Below are 21,918 nucleotides of genomic sequence, written 5' to 3' on the forward strand. Positions count from 1 at the left end.
GGTAAATACATGGAAGGGAAATGGGTTTGGCTGGGTTAGTCTTCAGAGTCTTCTTTGGTGTGGACTTGGGCTAAAGGACCTGTTCCCACTCTTGTAGGGATTCTATGATAGTGTACATGAGAAAAGGAACTGATTTTAGATGAAAGTCAGCACTTGAGAAATAATGGGTGGGTGTGGGAAAGGAGGAGTCAACAACAGATATTCAGGGGACACCAAAAGTAAAATATTTTTAAGACAGAAGACTTCTTTGCCAAAAAAACGTTCATCTCAACAATGACTGCATGGCACCTGTGCCAACTGTTTATTTTTATAACAACTGAAAACATTGAATAGCCATAACATTAGGCATCAACTGGTTAAATATCCAGTTTACATTAACGGTATCACTAACTTTGTAAACAGGGCCAAAACCCTTGGCAATAACTCACTCAGGAATGCTGCAACACTGCTCCATGAAGGAATGGGTCTGAGCTCCACATGTCCACAACAAGCTGCTGGATTCAATCATGCTGCCTTAGGTGTTGCCAAGTGCAGGACGGGGCCTTTAACAGAAGGAACGTAAAACTACTCGTTTGATTTAAAATGATCTTTTCACATTCTGGGATTGATCTGCCTCTCAACAGCACCTTCTGTCTTAGCTTCATTAAAAGCCCCACAACCAGTCTGATCTTGAATAAAGGCCAATGGAGCAATCAAACTGAATGATGGGGAGATGGCTTCCTGAAGGCCCAAATGAGGCCTCCTCGGACCCAATGCAACTTCCTTCAATTTTTAATCAATCTGTGAGATCAACATAATGTGGAATTTATCATTTGTCTTAGGAGCCACGTGTAACCTGTGGATTTGGGCAAACCTGTGCTCTATCTACGTCAGGAGCTCCATTTAAAAGAACTGGGACATCAACAAAAGCTGGATTGATTCCTATGCCCTCCTTGTTGCCCAGTAACAAAGCGAAAGGATGTTACTGATTAAAGATTAAGTTGTAAGTGGTAACTTTGTTTCTTTCTCCACTCGTGCAACCAGCATTTGCTGCACCTTTCCAGCACTTTATTTTTAAAAATTCAGATTTCCAGAATCTGCAGCATTTTGCTGTATTAAGAGTGTTCAATTCCATGACTTTTGCCACTTCCCAGGAGCAGAATCGCACCATTTGGGGGAAGTTACAGGTGTTCCTATGAAAAGCCACAGACAGAGACTGAAAAAACCCACTGATTTGAAAGAACTCAACAGTAAGGTGTTCAAGAAAAATCCATCAAGGAGTTCCACAAGATTTGTTCACTAAAAGTTCTAGTGTAGACAATAGGTAACAAATTATCATGTTGTTGTCTTAAAGATCACAAAGTGGGACAAATATTTCCAGCAAGTTTTACAATTTTTGCAGCTGTTAATTACACACTGGGCTGGTCACACTGCAGCATAGGGAGCAAGCATGTTAGACAAGAGCTTGAATTTAAGTCAACAATTCTGAGCAATTAGTGACAATGAAAATTAAAAAGGTTTTAAAACTGTACACGTAATACATTCAAAGTGAACAATGATTACAACGAGAATTATTAAACCAACAAAAAAATACTTGCAGTAACTGACCCATCAATTGGGAATTTTTCAACTTATTTGACCAATCTGATTGTCAGCTGGGTGTTTGTTTCACCTGATTGGTCAGCCCTCACTCTCTGCCACCACAGCAGGTTAATCTTCAGACAGTCATGCCTTCCACTCTCACCTTACTAATCCAGTGAAACAGCATTTCTGTAGTTCTCCCTCTGCCTATTTCCTCTCAAAGCACTGACTTGCTGTAAGTAGTTTCCATAGGCAATGATTGTCTTTTAGTGCCCTTCCCTCAATCATTAATGGGATCACAGGCACCTTCTTGACATTTTTTGTCCCCTAACATCCCAGAAACTGGCAGTAGGAGTTACTGAACTGTGAACAGGAGTAGGATACCTGACAGATACTGTCTTTATTCACTTTAAAACAAGCCCCACATCACCAATGCCCTCTCCACAAAGCCCCACAGATGCTGACTATTGAACGCCTACATTGCCACTCCAGCTGTGATCAGCTAACTAGTAGAGGCCAGGGACTGACTCAGAGATTGACTCAGAGACACTCCTGGTCACACAGGAAGAACATATTGTGTTCACCGTCATTTATTTTATTCCACAATAGAATTCTAAAACTTCTGAGATCACCTTACAGATTAATGATGCACTGTTATAGACTCTTTTACCTACCCCTCCCCTACACTCTCCTCCATAACCCCCATCCATGGTTTAGTCATTTTTATATTTAATATTATATGTTGTCAGGGTGGTGCTGTTCAGTGGAAAAAAATCAAAAAAATTGCCTATGCACCAATGTCAGCCTCGAGTAATTATGAGTCAAATACTGTAAAAGATTCCTATTCTGCCTTAACAGAAAGCTGAAATGTAGCAATATGATCTTTCCCAGACCCATCACTGCTGAAAGTGGAGAATCCTTTTGTAGAGCTCTTTAATACAACAGAACTGGCAAAGAACACCTAAGGCTTGCTTACATGGAAAACCTACTGCCTTCATTGGATTGTTAGTCAGCGACTCTCGTGTAAGAGTTGGTTAAGGAGAGAATTAAGTTTGGATTTTGACACTTGCACAACAGATTATCCAGATCAGCCTTGAAGCCAACAAAGATTCAGCGTATTGGAGGGAAATCGGTGCCCATGGAACCCACAGTACGGCAACATCAGTGCTTAGTAAATTAGGGGAAGAAATAGAGATATGAGTTGATTCTCAACAGCTATGCTTAGGGTACTCTTTTGGCAATAGGATTATGACCATATCCCACATATTTTTCATGGTTATGACATAAGAAACTCCATGTCATGCTAAAATGGCCTGATCAATGGCAACTGAGTTCCAATGAACTCGGGGCCCAGTGTCTGCATCCTGGAATCAGTGGCAGAGAGTGAAAGTCAATTCTTATAACCATCAAACTTGGTCACATTATTTCAAAAGAACTTTCTTGTCATGAACTTCATCCAGTTTTCTCTGAATTCCAGCTTTTGATTTGAAGGTTCTTAGCTTCCTAAAATGGAAAGATACAGACTGGTCACAATTGATACATTACAATAATCCTGACTGAATACCTACACTTAACCATGAACTTCAATATCTCATGCATGAATTGTCAGCTTCCCAGGTGTCCTGATAGGAAACTCAGTTACGTAGACCAGGAATATCCCAATGGACCAAAATTAAAATTTCCCATTTCTTTCACCCTCCATTTTCTTGATATTCCCCAAGTTGGCACTGGGCATAATTCCTGAAGAAGGGCTCATGCCCAAAACGTCAATTCTCCTGCTCCTTGGATGCTGCCTGACCTGCTGCACTTTTCCAGCAACACATTTTCAGCTGGGCATAATCAGTGTGGTTCCCATTCATCATCACCTTGCAGTGATTCCGCTGTGAAATGGACAGGTACAATGGGGGCTGGATTAGATCACTTCTAACATATGATGCCCTTACAGTGGAATATCCTGACACCACACATTGCCTGGGCTTGTACGTAAAGATTAGTCATATCAGAGGTACCAGAGGTAAGACAGAATCAATGAGATCTACACCTCAGTGTGAGGCACTGGACAAGACAGAAGTTTGGGAGTGGGGGTAACTGAATAATAAGTTTAATAATAGATCTATGTCCATCCCTTCTGCCTGCATCTATTACGATGGGGTTTCACTTTAAACCGCCCCCCCCCCCCACCATATACTTATTTCAGTAGGTGAGTTTTATAATTTAGAAATTGTCCTGATCCAATCACATAGCAATAAAATAGACCATTCATCCCTTTGATCAGATTTAGTATGAATTCCCCCCCCCACCATCTGAAACTGTGTCTTGGTTTTATCAAAATATTCTCTTTCTCCATCTTGAGCTTATCCACATTCCCCTCAAATGTAGATCAGTCAAACAAAAGTCCTGATTCACAGATTTATTTGGAATGCATTGCTGATGTATCTCTGATCAGAAATGCACAACAGTGTAGGGCTTGGGGCTGCAGCAAAAATATTCAGAGTTTTCCTCCACTTTCAGGCACAGATTACCGGATCTGAGAGGAAAGGGGACAGCTGTTTGCATCTTGGTTGAGAAAATCAATGGGTCTTTCCCACAGCCTTTCTCTCAGTAGCCTACTGAACAGGGAGACACCACAACAATGACTATCTGCGTGGACAGACAGGAAGACTGGAAAATACTGAAGGTACAGTGCTTAACTCCAACAAGCTGAAATTGTACATTGAAAAATTGATTGTCTGTTTCTAACAGATGAAAGGCTTAACAGACAATCAATTTTTCAATGTATAATTTCAGTTACATCACACTGCAAATTTTTGCTATAAATTCTGTGTGTTAGGATTGAGCCCTCCACTACCAGCTGATGAAGGAACGACGCTCCGAAAGCTGGTGTCCTTCCAATTAAACCTTTTGGACTATAACCTGGTGTTGTGTGATTTTTAACCATGCATTGCTTTGTGTTGAGATGCCCCTTGGTGGTCAGACTGAGTCCTGCAGGATTGCGGATCCTCACAGCACCAGAGTGCCTAATATGGCTAAGAATTTATATCAACTTGAAAGAGTTCAGAATTAAAGCGGTTAATTGAAGAACAGTGGATTGAAAATAAGATTTATAAAGTATTAAATGTGTACCAATTTGCACAAGCTCTAAATTTGAGATAACTCACTAAATAAGAAAGTACGCAATACATTTAAGCTAGCAAACATTTGAAGGCATTCCCACAGAAAGATCAAAAGTAGATGCTGGATTTGGGGGCTCAATCAGGGTTAGGAGAGGTGGCATGACACTGATTAACCAGATGGGATTTGACAAAGTTATTAAAGAAAGAGAGGTGAGGCAGCTGGCTTGAGAGAGCAAGCTTCTGAATGATCCACAATTGTAACGGGGTAAACAGAGATGGCAAACAAAAGGACTGGAGAACACAAGGAAGCATTTGCAGAAATAGGATGCAGCAAGGTGGTGGGAGGGATTTGAAGATGAGGATTTGAAATACAATATGACAGACAGAATGTAAATCAGTGCTGGCAAGAAAGAGTGGAGTGTAGGATTAGGTATCAGGTTTGGCAAAATGACATCAAGGTCACATTCAACCATGTGTGGCATCAAGGAGTCCCCTAGCAAAAGTGGTAATCAGGGCAAACACTCCACTGGTTGGAGTCATATTTGGCACACAGGAAGATGGTTGTGGTTGTTGGAGGTCAGTCATCCCAGCTCCAGGAAATCTCTGCAGGAGTTTCTTAGGGTAGTGTCCTAGGCCCAACCATCTTCAGCTGCTTCATCGATGACCTTCCCTCCATCATAAGGTCTGAAGTGGGGATGTTTGTTGATCTGCTGATCTAATGTTCAGCACCATTTGTGACTCCTCACTTACTGAAGCAGTAAGATCTGGACAATATCCATATTTGAGCTGAAAATGCTGGTCAGGCAGCATCCGAGGAGCAGGAGAGTCGACATGTTGAGCATGAGCTCTTCATTGGGAGTGAGAGGAATGGTGTGTTGGGGAGGGGTGAAGGGCAAGGGGGCTGGGAGATAAATGGGAGGGGGGGTGGCGCTGGGGGCGGTAGCTGGGAATGCAATTGATAGATGAAGGTGGGGGGGGGGGTGATGGTGATAGGTTGGAGCAGAAGATGGAGCATTTTTCGGTGGGAAGGAAGATGGACAGGTAAGATAGTTCAAGGCGGCAGTGCCGAGTTGGAGGCTTGGATCTGGGATAAGGTGGGATGAAGGAGAGATGAGGAAACTGGTGAAATTGACATTGATCCTGTGTGATTGGAGGGTACCAAGGTGGAAGATGATGTGTTCCTCCCACAGAGGTTGGGTGGTTAGACTTTGGCAGTGGAAGCGGCCTAGGGCTGGCATGTCCTTAGCGGAGTGGGAGAGGGAGTTGAAGTGTCCGGCCACAGGGTGGTGAGATTGTTTAACGTGTGCGTGTCCCAGAATGTTTTCTGAAATGTTCCGTAAATTGGCATCCTGTCTGCCCAATGTAGAAGAGACCACATCGAGAGCAATGGACACAGTAGATGATGTGTGTGAGGTGCAGGAAAATCTGTCGGATGTGGAAGGATCCTTTGGAGCCTTGGATGGGTGTGAGGGGGGAGGTGTGGGCGTAGGCTTTACACTCCTTGCGGTGGCAGGGGAAAGTGCTCGGAATGGAGGGTGGGGAGCGTGGACCTAACAAAGGAGTCGTATAGGGAATGGTCTTTGTGGAATGCAGATCAGACTGGGGAGGGAAATATATATGTCTGGTGGTCGGGTCTATTTGTAGGTGACGGAAATCGCGGAGGATGATGCGTTGTATTTCTAGGTTGGTGGAGTGGAAGGGGAGGCAGTCCTCACTTTCTCGTAATAACCATGCTTGGGCTGACAAGTGGCAAATAACATTTGCACCACACAAGTGTCAGACACTGACCATCTCTAATAAGAGACAATCTAACCATCACACCTGAACATTCAATGGTGTTACCATCACTGAATCCCTCACTATCAAAATCCCAGAAACAGAAATTGTCCAGAAACTGAACTAGACTTGCCATACAAACACAGTGGCTACAAGAGCAAGTCAGAGACTAGGAACACTGTGGCAAATAACTCACCTCCTGACTCCTCATAGTCTATTCAATTTCCGTAATGCACAAGTCAGAAGTGTGACGGAATACTCCCCAACAATACTCTGATAACACTGAAGATGCTGGACACCATCCAGGACAAAGCAGCCCACTTGATTGGCACCACCTCTTCAAGCATCTAATCTCTCCACCACTAACATTCAGTAGCAGCAGTACTATCTACAAGATCCCATGCAGAAATTCAGCAAAGAAACCTTAGACAATAACTTCTAACCCCACGACTACTTCCATCTAGGAGAAAGAGGGCAGCAGATACATGGAAACACCACCACCAGCATGTTCCCTCCAAGCCACTCGCCATCCTGACCTGGAAATATATTGCCATCCCTTCTCTGTCACTGGGTCAAGGTTCCCTCCCTGAGGACATTGTGGGCCAATGTACAGCAGTGGATTGTAGCAGTTCACGGAGTCATTACCTTCTCAAGATCAACTAGGGCTGAGCAATGAATGCTAGCCAGCCAGAGACACGCATGTCATACGAGTGAATAAAAATCTGAGAACTTTGGAGAAATGAGACAAGCTGGGAATGAGCAGCAATTTGTCTGACACATGAGCCATAGAGGGTTCTCTGGCTGATCCAATAGATAACAAGACAGTAGTTGCAAACATAAAGGTTTATCTTTAAAAGGAAGACTGATGTTACAAGATACAAGGTATGTTCTATAAATATGAACTGTGCTACATTTTGAAAATTTTACATTTCCAGATATAATGACACTGCATTGGTATCTTCACTCTCAATAGAGAAGGCCATTGGCCCATCATGACTACCCCACTGTGAGAACCACAAGGTACAGACCTTTACTCCTGCTCTTCAGCTGCAGCTTCAGATCTGAGTTAGAGAGAAGAAAAATCCCATTAGCTCCTATATAGTTGTTACAAAAACGCTATCCAAAATCTAATGTTATTTTTCTTGGTCATCTAGGAACTTCCAATATTCTCTGGTTTTACCTTTGCTTCACACCAACTTCATTCAAATTAAATTTCCGAAAATTTACTGTTTCCTCACAGATTATGTAACAGATCTATAAACTTTTACCTTACTAGCTGTATAATCACCTGTTTCTCTCAATCACGGACTGACCATCTTCTGTTCTGTTAAAAAAAAATCAAACACAGTGAATTTTGTTATTAAGACAGAAATTCTGTGTTGTTGCACAGGGCAATCACTGCTAAATCTGTTACACCAGCTTCTCGGACCCATTCTACAGGTCATGTTCTCTCACTGGACAAATTCCTTCCTTTGCATCTCGAGGTAGAGAGGTGAAATTCAATTAGAATCTCTCCACCCTCACTCAGATTGCTTACCACCCAGTCATCCCTGATATAGTCACAGTCAGACAGGTATCAGACATTTCCTTTACTCAGAGTAGTAGGCACGTGGAACACATTGCCTGCAACAGTAGTGGATTTGCCAACGTTAAAGGCATTTAAATAGAAACAAGTGCTATGGTACAACTAATGCTGACCATAATCCCCAAACTAAACTAGTTCCACCTGCCTACGCTTGGCCCATATCCCCCCAAACATTTCCTATTCATGTACTTACCCAAATGTCTTTTAAACATAACTATACCCACATCCACCACTTCCTCTGGAAGGTCATTCCACACACACAATCTACTCACTAAAAAAATTGCTCCTCGTGTCTTTAAATTCTTTCTCCTCTCACCTTAAAAACATTGCCCCTAGTCTTGAAATCCCCTATCCTTGGGAAAAGACACCTGCCATTCACCTTATATATGCTTCTCATGATTTTATAAACCTGGAGAAAGTCACCTTTCAATCTCTTACATGCCAGTGAAAGATGTCCCAGACCATCCAGCCTCTCCTTATTGCTCAAATCCTCCATTCCTGACAACATCCCGGTATATCTCTTCTGAACCGTCTTGAGCTTAATAATATCCATCCTATAACAAGATGACCAAAACTCCAGAAGAGGCCTCAACAACAACCTGTACAACCTCAACATAAGAGTCATGGAGTCATAGAGAAGTACAGCATGGAAACAGACCCTTCGGCCCAACTCGTCCATGCCGTCCAGATATCCTAACCAAATCTAGTCCCATTTGCCAGCATTTGGCCCATATCCCTCTATACCCTTCCTATTCATATATCCAGATGCCTTTTAAACGTGGTAACTGTATCAGCCTCCACCACTTCCTCTGGCAGCTCATTCCATACACGTACCACTCTGAAAACATTGCCCCTTATTCCCTTTTATGTCTTTCCGCTCTCACCATAAAACTATGCACTCTTGTTCTGGACTCCCCCACCCCAGGGAAAATACCTTGTCTATTTACCCCATCCATGCCCCTGAAGATTTTGTAAACCTCCACAAGGTCACCCCTCAGTCTCCAACATTCCAGGGAAAACAGACCCAGCCTATTCATGCTGCAGCTGTACAAAACTCGGGTGTGGCCACACTTGAGAGTATTGCGTACAGTTCTGGTCAGCACATTATAGGAAGGATATGGAAGCTTTTGAAGGGGTTCAGAGAAGATTTACTGGGATGTTGCTTGGTATGGAGGGAAGGTCTTACGAGGAAAGTCTGAGAGACTCGAGGCTGTTTTCGTTGGAGAGTAGAAGGTTGAGAGGTGACTTAATTGAGACATATAAAGATAATCAGAGGGTTAGATAGGATGGATAGTGAGAACCTTTATCCTCAGATGGTGATGACTAGCACAAGGGGACATAGCTTTAAATTGAGGGGTGGTAGATACAGGAGAGATATCAGGGGTAGTTTCTTTACTCAGAGAGTAGTAGGTGCGTGGAACGTAATGCCTGCAACAGTCGTGGATTCTCCAACTTTAAGGGCATTTAAAAGTACATTGGATAGACATATGGACGAGAATGGAATAGGGTAGGTTAGATGGGCTTCAGATTGGTTTCACAGGTCGGCACAACATCGAGGGCCAAAGGGCCTGTACTGCGCTGTAATGTTCTATGTTCTATTCAGCATCTCCCTATAGCTCAAATTCCCCCAAACCTGGAAATGTCCTTGTAAACCTTTTCTGAACCCTTTCAAATTTCATAACAGCCTTCCCATAGGAAGGGGACCAGAACTGCACTCAATACTCCAATAGTGGCCCAACCAATGTTCAGTACAGCCGCAACATGATTTCCCAACTCTCGACTCTATGCTCTGACCAATAAAGGAAAGCATACCAAATGCCTTCTTCACTATCCTATCTATCTGCGACTCTATTTTCAAGGAACTATGAACCTGCACTCCAAGGTCTCTTTGTTCAGCAACCCTCCTCAGGACCTTACCATTAAGTGTATAAGTCCTGCTCTGATTTGCTTTTCCAAAATCCCAACTCTCAAATTCAAAAGTCTAAGCAATGAATGCAAGTGTGCCAATCACCTTCTTAACAACCCGATCTCTAACATATTGTTAATTTTGTCTTTGGGTGATGAACAGGGTCAGTTTTGGTTATGAGCGAACTGGCACTTCCTCATTTTAAAAAAAAAAGCCAGTTGCCACTCTCCCTCTCAGCTTCTCACAATGTGGCCAATTTTGAAAAAGAGTGACTGTAGAAACTGGCACCCACCTGGAGTCAGCAGAGGAGGAGAGGGACTGGACATTTCAGACAAATTCACTTCATAGAAACAGTTTATTTTAATAGATATTCTAATAGATATTCCAGGAATATGGTAGCTAAAAACACCATACGACATGAACAATATGGAAACAGATATAAAGGAGGGAGAATGTTCAGGAGAAGATTAATGGTGTCCCTGCAGATGTGATTATCAAAAATATGATGGAAATACTCAGATTTGGTTCAGATCAGTTTGGCCTAACCTTATTATCTTGATCCCAAAATTTCTTCTGTAGTAATAGAAACCACATTATGAAATAAAAGTGAAACAAACGGAATCATAGAGGTGTACAGAATGGAAACAGACCCTTCGGTCCAACCCATCCATGCCAACCAGATATCCCAACCCAATCTAGTCCCACCTGCCAGCACATATCCCTCCAAACCTTTCTTATTCATACACCCATCCAAATGCTTTTTAAATGTTGCAATAGTACCACCTGCGTGAAAAAGTTGCCCCTTAGGTCTCTTTTATATCTTTCCCCTCTCACCCTAAACCTATGCCCTCTAGTTCTGGACTCCCCCCCGCCCCCCCCCCCACCCCAGGGAAAAGACTTTGTCGGTTTATCCTATCCATGCCCCTCAATTTTGTAAACCTCTATAAGGTCACCTCTCAGCCTCCGATGCTCCAGGGAAAACAGCCCCAGCATGTTCAGCCTCTCCCTATAGCTCAAATCCTCCAACCCTGGCAACATTCTTGGAAATGTTTTCTGAACCCTTTCAAGTTTCAGAACATCCTTCCGATAAGAAGGAGACCAGAATTACACGCAATATTCCAGCAGTGGCCGAACCAATGTCCTGTACAGCAGCAACATCACCTCCCAACTCCTGCACTCAATACTCTGAGCAATAAAGGAAAGCATACCAAACGCCTTCTTCACTATCCTATCTATCTGTGACTCCACTTTCAAGGAGCTATGAACCTGCACTCCAAGGTCTCTTTGTTCAGCAACACTCCCTAGGACCTTACATTTAAGTGTATAAGTCCTGCTAAGATTTGCTTTTCCAAAATGCAGCACCTCACATTTATCTGAATTAAACTCCATCTGCCACTTCTCAGCCCATTGGCCCATCTAATCAAGATCCTGATGTAATCTGAGGTAACCTTCTTCGCTGTCCACTACATCTACAATTTTGGTGTAATCTGCAAACTTACTAACTATACCTCTTAGGCTCACATCCAAATCATTTATATAAATGACAAAAGGATCGGTGCTGGGTCCTCTACGTTGTTACACTCCACTGGTCACAGGCCTCCAGTCTGACAAAGAATCCTCCACCACCACCCTCTGTCTTCTGTCTTTGAGCCAGTTCTGTATCCAAATGGCTAGGTCTCCCTGTATTCCAAGAGATCTAACCTTGCTCACCAGTCTCCCATGGGGAACCTTGTCGAACGCCTTACTGAAGTCCATATAGATCACGCCTACCGCTCACTGGTCTATAGTTCCCTGGCTTGTCCTTACCACCCTTCTTAAACAGTGACACCACGTTAGGTAACCTCCAGTCTTCCGGCACCTCACCTGTGACTATCGATGATACAAATATCTCAGCAAGAGGCCCATCAATCACGTCCCTAGCTTCCCACAGAATTCTAGGGTACAGCTGATCAGGTCCTGGGGATTTATCCACCTTTATGCATTTCAAGACATCCAGCACTTCCTCCTCTGTAATATGGACATTTTTTAAGGTGTCACCATCTATTTCCCCACAATCTATATCTTCCAAATCCTTTTCCACAGTAAATACTAATGCAAAATACTCATTTCGTATCTCCTCCATCTCCTATGACTCCACACAAACACCTCCTTGCTGAGGGGCTCTATTCTCTCCCTAGTTACCCTTTTGTCCTTAATGTATTTGTAAACACCCTTTGGATTCTCAATTCTATTTGCCAAAGCTATCACATGTCCCCTTTTTGCCTTCCTGATTTCTCTCAAGTATAGTCCGACTGCCTTTATATTCTTTTAAGGATTCACTCAATCTATCCTGTCTATACCTGACATATGTTTCCTTCTTTTTCTTAACCAAACCCTCAATTTCTTTAGTCATCCAGCATTCCCTATACCTACCAGCCTTTCCTTTCACCCTAATACAAATATACTTTCTCTGGATTCTCGTTCTCTCATTTCTGAAGGCTTCCCATTTTCCAGCTGTCCCTTTACCTGTGAATATCTTTTGTGAATCAGCTTTTGAAAGTTCTTGCCTAATACTGTCAAAATTGGCCTTTCTCCAATTCAGAACTTCAGCTCTTAGATCTAGTCTATCCTTTTCCATCACTATTTTAAATCTAATAGAATTATGGTCGCTGGCCCCAAAGTGCTCCCCCACTGACACCTCAGTCACCTGCCCTGCCTTATTTCCCAAGAGTAGATCAAGTTTTGCATCTTCTCTCGTAGGCACATCCACATACTGAATCAGAAAATTTTCTTGTATACACTTAAATTCCTCTCCATCTAAACCCTTAACACTGTGGCAGTCCCAGTCTATGTTTGGAAAGTTAAAATCCCCTACCGTAACCATCCTATTATTCTTACAGATAGCTGAGATCTCCTTACAAGTTTGTTTTTCAATTTCCCTATGACTGTTAGGGGGTCTATAATACAATCCCAATAATGTGATAACCATTCCTGATTTCTCACTTCCACCCAAATAACTTCCCTGGATGTATTTCCAGGAACATCCTTCCTCAGTATGGCTGTAATGCTATACCTTATCAAAAACGCCACTCCCCCTCCTCTCTCGCCTCCCTTTCTATCCTTCCTGTAGCATTTGTATCCTGGAAAATTAAATGGTCAGTCCTGCCTATCCCTGAGCCATGTTTCTGTAATTGCTATGATATTCCAGTCCCATGTTCCTAACCATGTCCTGAGTTCATCTGCCTTCCCTGTTAGGCCCCTTGCATTGAAATAAATGCAGTTTAATTTATTAGTCCTACCTTGTCCCTGCCTGCCCTGACTGTTTGACTCACTTCTGTTCTCAACTGTACCAATCTCAGATTGATCTCTTTCCGCACTATCTCCCTGGGCCCCCCATCCCACCTTACTAGTTTAAATCCTCCTGAGCAGCTCTAGCAAATCTCCCTGCCAGTACATTAGTCCCCTTCCAATTTAGGTACAATCTGTCCTTCTTGTATAGGTCACTTCTACCCCAAAAGAGATTCCAATGATCCAAAAATGTGAATCCTCCCATACACCAGCTCCTCAGCCATGCATTCATCTGCTCTATCCTCCTATTCCTGCCCTCACTAGCTCGTAGCACTGGGAGTAATCCAGCTGTTACTACTATCGAGGACCTCCTTTTTAAATTCCTGCCTAACTCCCTGTAATCCCCCTTCAGAATCTCAACCTTTTCCCTTCCTATGTTGTTGGTTCCAATGTGGACAATGACCTCTTGGTGGGCCCTCTCCGTGAGAACATTCTGCACCCTCCGAGACATCCTTGATCTGGGCACCAGGGAAGCAACACACCATTCTGATTTTTTGTTGCTGGCCACAAACGTCTGTCTGTACCTCGGACTAGAGAGTCCCTTAACACAATTTATCGCTTGGAACCTGATGTACCCCTCGTTGCATTAGAGCCAGTCTCAGTACTAGAAACTTGGCCGTTCGTGCTACATTCCCTTGTGAATGGATTACTCCCTACATTTTCCAAAACAGCACTCGTTTGAAATGGGAATAGCCACAGAAGACTCCTGCACTACCTGCCTACCTCTCTTACCTTTCCTGGAGTTAACCCATCTATGTGACTGTATCTGCGACTTTTACCCCTTCCTATAATTGCCATCCATCATGTACTATTGCTGTTGCAAATTCCTCATTACCTCTAACTGTCTCTCCAACCGATCCATTTGAACTGATAGGATTCGCAACCAACAGCATTTATTGAAGATTTAATCCGCAGTAACCCTTAAACTCTCTTTTTACTCCCATATCTGACAAGAAGCATATATCACTGTACTAAAGGCCAAATTTAAAAATGTTAAACATGCATTCTTCTCAACTGAATGTGAAGGAATGAAAGAACTGATTCAGATAATTTACCGAGACCTCCTTGATTTTATTCTTTCTTCCTCGAATCTAGAAGGTAAAAAAAGAGATTTATCACATCTCTTAATTTTCTCAAGTCACCACACATTTTCAAATGCAGTCACCTATTATTGCCCAGGTAAATTTAGGGACCAATTGATACTTAGCAAAGTCCCAAAAATAACAATGAAACACCTTTTATTGCATTAGGACTAATTCAGAGAAGGATCACTCAACTGATTCCTGGGATGAAGATTTAACTTTGGAGGAATGGTTGGACATGTTGGCCTGTTCAATTGGTATTTGAGAAGAAACATTTTTGAAACATTAGATCCTATGGGAACGTAACAGGATAGTAAATGCTGAGAGGCTTTTTCCTCTCATTGGAGAAATTAGAATGATATAGAAATAAGGGCTCTCCTATTTAAGATTGAAGTGAGGTGAAATCTTTTCTCTCATACAGTTGTAAGTCTGTAGCGATCTTCCTCAGAGATGGGTGGACACAAGGTTACGGAATATTTTTAAAGCTGAGGTAGTTGATTCATGTCTAATAACATACTCAAACGGTACAGGGAATAGGCCGGGAAGTGGGATGATGCCGCTAACAGATTAGCCATGATTTTATTGAATTGCAGAGAAGGAGGGGCCAAATGGCCTACTCCATGTTGGCCAACAGCTATTGTCCAATTACACTGCGGAAGGTGGCTTGCTAGAAATTTTCAGAGAGCCATTCAGTGTCAGCCACACTAATAATGTCAGCCACATTAATAAAGCCACACTATAACTGACACCAATCAGCTAAACTGAGTAAGGGTGGAAGGATTCCTTCCTAAAGGACACAAGTGAATTAAAAGGTAATTGGCACTTTCACTTCTATAGGATATCAGCATTGTATTTCACACGGAATACAAATTCTCAATTTGCCATTGAGACATCTGAACTCAGTTGCCTGTCTTGTTAGCCCATCTTCTGGATTATTAGTTCGGTAGCACAATTATACAGACACCAAATCTAATATCCTCCCAAACAGAATCAGTGGCATCAATAGTTTATGTCTCCTCACAAAGATGGCAGCTCCAAGAGTACAGCTCCTCCTTAACACGGAATGGGACTACTTGGCGCCGATCATTTGGCCCCACTGTTTTGGCGCCAATTCAGAACACAAAAAAAAGTCTTGTTTGGTTAAAGAGAGGATGACTAATGACTCGATGTAATTTTCTCAACTATCAACTCTTGCTAGTTGAGAAAATTACATTGGGTCGTTAGTCATCCTCGCTTCTTTAACCAAAGACGACTTATTTTTGTATTCTGAATTGGTGCCAAAACAGCTCAGCGCCAAAGTAACGAGTGCCAAAACAGTTTAGTGCCAAAACTGTGGGGCCAAATGATCGGCACCAAAAGGGCAGCGCCAAAATGTACCCGACCCTCCTTAACATATCCTTTACCTTTGAGTACATTCATATCTTGCAGTGGAATATTTTGCACAACCTCTGACTCAGAGCTGAGAATGCTATCAACAGTCAATTGCTTCTATTTTCAATGTAAGTGTTCAGTTGAGGGGCATTCATTATGCCTGGTCCCCCATGGCACAGTGCAACTCTTCCCACACAGTCTTCTGCTCTCCATCTCATTCCTCAAGCAATGGGGCTCTGATTGTTTTTGTTAGAGAGAAGGTTAAGGAGGTGATTCAATACAGGCATACCAGATGATCACAGGATTAGATAGGGTGGACAATGAGAGCCTTCTTCCTCAGATGGTGACGGCTTTAAATTGAAGGGTGATAGATATAGGACAGATGTCAGAGGTAGTTTCTTTACTCAGAGTAGTTGGGGCGTGGAATGCCCAAAAGTATTGGACTTGCCAACATTAAGGGCATTTAAATAGTTATTGGATAAACACATGGATGATAATGGAATAGTGTAAGTTAGATGGGCTTTAGATTGGTTTCACAGGTCAGCGCAACATCAAGGGCCAAAGGACCTGTACTGTGCTGTAATGTTCTATGGTCTATGGTGCCTTTCTCAGGGAGTGGGCTGGGGAGGTGGGCAGCACCCTATTCATTATTCTGGATTAACCCACCCAATCAGACGGGCAGGTGGTGGAGGGGGTATCTGGGTCCTGAGAAAGGTACAATCAAGGCAGTTGCTGAGGGCTGACTGCACAAATGCTGTGAGGTTGGCCACTGATGCTAGACCATAGAGTGCCCAAAACAGGACCCTCAAACCCCACAGAGTCTGCTTGGAGACCACCATGTGCTGGAGGGCTCTACACTGCATTCAACTGGCCACTGCCCTCAGTTGGCCATTTACGTGGCTCTGTTGGGCTCCAGGTTAGGTCACCCACATTTCTCTTGCTGGCAAAATGGCATGGTAAGGGAAACACAATGGAAACAGGACTCTACTTAATAGTTTCTCATGCCATTCTGCCAACATTCCCCCATCTCTGACAACATCTCGTAAAGGCTCGGAACTTTCCATCATATAGCTCAGGATCTGGAAGCCAATTGGAGACCTTTACTGTCCCTGAAATGATGCCCTCTAATTGAACTTGGCTTTGGGGTTGAACCTGCGACATTCTAGTCTTTATAACCCATTACAACACTGGACAATGTATTGAGAATTGAGTTCTTGGAAGGAGCTTTCAGGAGATATTTAGAAGCGTGAAAAGACTTCAAAGTTTAACTGGCTGAGAATGTTACCAGGTACCAGAGGACACAGTCTTCCCCTCCCCGTGTTGATACATACTGTAAAACACACTCTGGGATCTGCACCTGCTCCATGGGAATAGCCTGTTCCAGTTCGGAGAGAGTATGAGCGTACTGAATCTTACTCATGAACTTAAAACTGAATAAAAAAAAACACAACAGAAATATTACAATTAAAGAACCATTCACACAGGTAACTCCAGAGATTATCAAATGTACAATATCTCAGTTTCTCTGGCTGCCAAATGCTATCCTGAAATTCCCCAAGAAGGACACTCATAAAACAGTAGACTGTAGTTGGGATATTAAGCCAGCCTACACCCAGGTGTTTGTTTCTGCCATTGGGATATTTACTGATTTTCCCCTTTTGCTTTGTCTCCCTGTCGTGACATCCTGGAAGCTAACAGAATGACACCAAAGCTACTCTAAGTACTTTTTTTTTTAATGGTTGCAGAAAACACCAGGAACCCAAAAGAGACTTAATCACACCCCAGGTCAGTACCTGGAATGATGCAGCCAGACCCTCCGGCCTGACACCCCTGATCATCCCAGTCCCTACGTCTGGTGCTCCCTAATTTCACCACCCAGGCCTGATTCCTCCGATGGACTCTCTACGTAAAGTCCAATAACTAAGTTATACCCAAGATTTTGTACCTAGGCATCTTTGTACTAAGCTTTATAAGGACTGTAACACTAATCTTTTAACTTTACTTTTTTCATCTTTCAAATTTAAAGCTGAGATTTTGTACCTCAGTATCTTTGTACCCAAGATTGCACTGGAAATGGCAACTTTGTACACTTCTCGCTGTACTCATGTATCCCTGTATTTGAGTACATGACAATAAACCTAATTCTAATTCTTACTACCCCCAAGTCAGCCCTCCCTGATGAAGCTTCCTCTCAAGAAACCTGATTGTCCCTGATGACCCTCCAACACTCTTTGTCCATTTCAACAGAAGCTACTGGCCCCTAACTTAACATAGTTCATTAGTTAGGCAGAAATAGGATGAGCTTGGTGTTCATTTCCTCTCTGTCGCACTGAGGGTATTCAATAAGCTCACTGTCAAAACGGTGGACTGGGCTAACCCCACCCTCTCCAGTCGGTGATACTGGGTATTCGTGATAAACAGAAATCCTGGCTGATTTTCCCATCTCACCCACCCCCCTCCCCTCCCCTCCATGGTGCTGGATTAATTCTAACTATTGACACTCATCAGTTCCTTTCCTATAATCCAATCAGATCTGTTCTCTTGGGTTTAGTAACTCAGTCTTTTTCCAGTTACTGACTGAGTGAGAATTTGATAATAAGCTTACTATTGAAACAAAATAGTCACAAGAGAGAGAGTGTGGTAGTATTTACCTAATGAATGGCCTGGAGATTGCCAGCACAGTCCTAATAAACCAGGACGGGTGAACAATTATTAATGACTTCAGGTTCTTCCTTAGCCTATAAGCAGGAAACAGCAAATTTATGGTCTGCAATTACATTTTACAAGAGATCACAAAAGTAAATAAGGATGAGATAGCCAATTGGCTGGTTGGCTGACAGATAACTTAGGAGATACAAAACTTGAGTAGTGCTGAAAAAAAGACTGATTTTATTGAAGCTTTCCATCTTGCAGTATTCAGGATGATTTATACTGTATCAGAAGAGAATACTGATTGGCTGGCAAGTGGACTCTGACTGACGGTAGTGTTGCCCATAGAGAATGCAACAGTTAATGATGATTGAAAGTTAACTGCCTAGCTTTGCTTAAATTTTAAACTAGGCAGATTGACACTTTGGTCAAGACATTGCCTTGAGAAGTGAGGGTTCCAGCCTCTGTGGTACTGATTGTACACTTTGACAAAGTAATTTACATTCCCATTACCTACTGTGTACACCAACTGATTACATCTCTGGGTTTTATGTAAATGAAATAATTGGAGGACACAGGAACCAATAAGAAAAGTAAAGTTTGAGCCTTTTTAACAGAAATTAATGAATGGACTGCCATATACAGCATAACAATACCCTCTGCCTATGTACTGGTATCATGCCAGGCATGGAAAATGTGCAAACTAAAGATCAAGACAAAGCTGAAAGTTATAATGCATTTCAGAAAACAAGGAAATTCAAGAAGATAGGAAATTTTGGCCAACCAATGTTTATCTCTCTTTAACACAAGAATGGTCAACTCTAATCATATTTGAAATTAATTATGGTCTGGCTTTTCCCCACATGATGAAAATGGCAGATGAGCCCAGAAATCACAAGTTCCCTGCCAGTGAACATAGCACTTTCCATTCTTGCAAGGATGAAAATGGAACTGGACTGGGATTTGCAATGTGGGGTTCATGGAGACAGCTAGCCATTTAAATCATTGGCATTCCTGTGTGATTTTGGTTGTCTAGCAGTTGGAGGCTGAATAAGCTGGGGCTCTTTTTTCTGGAGCGTTGGAGGCTATGGGGTGACTTTATAGAGGTTTATAAAATTATGAGGGGCATGAATAGGTTAAATAAACAAGGCATTTTGTCTTGGTTTGGGGAAGTTCAGAACTAGAGGGCATAGGTTTAGGGTGAGTGTGGCAAGATTTAAAAGGGACCTTTCTCACGCAAAGGGTGGCATGTGTATGCAATAAGCAGCCAGAGGAAGTGGTGGAGGCTGGTACAATTACAACATTTAAAAGGCATCTGGATGGGTACATTAATAGCAAGGGTTGAGAGAGATATGGTACAAGTACTGGCAAATGGGATTGGATTAATTCAGGATATCTGATCGGCATGGATGAGTTGGACTGAAGGGTTGTTTCTGTCTGTACAGCTCTATGACTGTATAACTGTGAAATCCAAAATCTGCAGCATAGATCTCATAAGCGCAGTTCTGAACTTTGTGCATGTCCTTTAACATCCAAGGTAACCCTTTGGATCTGTTCCCCAGACACCTTCAGGGAGGCCAGGTGCTCTTTTGAGGATGTAGGGTGTCATCAGGAATTGACAAAAACTGGGCATGCATGTACCTAAACCGATCAACTGTCAAATTCATTGAAACAGTCCACATATCCAGTGTTGATTTCCAAATCTTTTGAAACATGTACCTAGACTGTTAAGACAAAAAACACTTCCAGCTAATTTATGCTATCTGCTGTCATACACCTGAAGATTTCCATTGCTGGATTATTGCTACATGACTGGCTAATCACAGTCGAGAGTCTCCCATTTCACAGCTTGATTGACAGCTCCAAGTGATTAAAGATTCTTTTAAGTGAAACTATAAATGAATTGTCATGCTTGTTTTTAGAAGAAGATGTGCACTTGAATAAATGTTTGTTGATATAAGGCTTTATTTAGTTGAAAGAATGTCATAAATAGTTTCTTTTAAAATAAACTGAGAGTGTGCAGAGTAGGGAATTCTGCAATAGGTGCACAGAACATTATTTTCGCTTATTGCATGGTTCCTGAGGTCGGCCTGTGCTAGGTTCAAGATGAGGTGTAAGGGCAATGGGCAATAATTGACACGAGTGGGCGATATAGGGTGAGTACAGGGGTATAGATTGATATGCAGTGCATGAAGGATAATGAGGGGTGGGGGCATAGGAGGGGTGTGGGGGCAGGGTAAAGAAAGTGAGGAGTGAGAGCGAGAGAATTGCTGTATTTTATTCTTCTCTTTGAAATGTCAATATAGTGCTACTGCACAAAGGCAGGCCTTCCACTCAAACCACCTCCACACCCAGCTTTTGGCCCCAACTTCAAATGTACCTTGCCTCCCTGGACCAAAACTCCACCCTCTGGCAGCCAGCTTTAAAAGTCATGTCCACAAAGCTGGGAGCACCAGGTTCCCAGATGAAAACCCAGAGCTATGTTTTGAAATCTATTCCTTGGCCTGCCACATTGCTGCTGACATTTACTGCTCTTTTAGTAAAGACTATTCTTCAAATTTACACTGATTTTTAGTTCCACTGACTTTATTCAATAGACTGAATCACTGATGTATTACTGATCACTGTGAGCCTTACCTGTAACCATTTAGAATGATCAGTCCAGTTCATTAATATTGATTAATACAATTCTTCATTACTAGATATTGTTGCACTTCATAAGAAATGATTGATCCAAAGCGCTTAAAGTAATCAGTGCATTTTAATTAATAATGATTGATGCAGTTCATTAATAATGATCACTGCAAATAGTTTCTAGTGATTGATGCAAATGCCTTACAGTGGATAATGTGGTTCGGTTACAGTGATAATTGCAGTTCCGTTCCAGTCCGTGCCATTTGGTTTTAGCACTGCAATCTAATGATGGAGGATTGGTGCTGGCTTGCTTTTGCACTCAATTGGTCTGGCAAGGCACTGTGTTGTACCAAACCGCTTTAAAAATGTTAAAATAACAAAAAAAAGACAGACCACCCAACAACAACCTAGATATTGTAAATGTGAAAGGCACACCCTGCCTGGTTTCCCCTGAAAATTCCTCGTGGCCACGTTAAGAGTGCTATCCCATATACTAGACAAGCAACAGCCTGACTAAGTCAAATTCACTAAATCATATCTTACAACCAATTTCACAGACTCCTCCATCACCATTTCTCGATATGTCTTGTTCCACTGGCATGACTGACACCAGAGGTGGTAGCATTGTGCTATACACCAGGGGATGGCCTGGGAATCCTGAACATCGACTCTGGACCTCATGAAGTCAGGTAAAAATAGGTAACACAACTTTGTACTGATTACCACTTACAACCCACCCTCTGTGTATCCATGGTGACCACAGCTTGGAAAAAGCATGGAGAGTAATGGGTGCAGAGACTGTCATCTGGGTGGTGGAGCTTCCTTGCCCAGCACCAACAGGAGCTGGGTAACATCACAACTTGGCCAAGCTGGTTAGGTCCTTTAGGAGATATTTGCCGGGAGAGGCCTGCACCC

The 21,918-nt window shown here is 42.6% G+C and overlaps 1 protein-coding gene across 3 annotated transcripts in view; it reads right to left on the reverse strand.

Annotated features, from left to right (window-relative positions):
* Positions 1-274: 274 nt before the first annotated feature.
* The window catches only part of LOC122565227 (caytaxin-like), a 45,775-nt gene continuing 24,131 nt past the window's right edge, over positions 275-21,918 (reverse strand). For all 3 annotated transcript variants that reach the window (XM_043720986.1, XM_043720988.1, XM_043720987.1), the window contains 6 exons: positions 18,372-18,458; positions 17,052-17,150; positions 14,323-14,358; positions 7,738-7,773; positions 7,478-7,510; positions 275-3,063 (listed from right to left, as the gene is read on the reverse strand). In XM_043720986.1, the coding sequence (XP_043576921.1) occupies positions 7,480-7,510; positions 7,738-7,773; positions 14,323-14,358; positions 17,052-17,150; positions 18,372-18,458 (289 nt within the window). In that variant the 3' untranslated portion in view covers positions 275-3,063; positions 7,478-7,479. The remainder of the gene's footprint in view (positions 3,064-7,477; positions 7,511-7,737; positions 7,774-14,322; positions 14,359-17,051; positions 17,151-18,371; positions 18,459-21,918) is intronic.

The sequence above is a fragment of the Chiloscyllium plagiosum genome, chromosome 31 (genome assembly GCF_004010195.1).
Source record: "Chiloscyllium plagiosum isolate BGI_BamShark_2017 chromosome 31, ASM401019v2, whole genome shotgun sequence".
NCBI lineage: Eukaryota > Metazoa > Chordata > Chondrichthyes > Orectolobiformes > Hemiscylliidae > Chiloscyllium > Chiloscyllium plagiosum.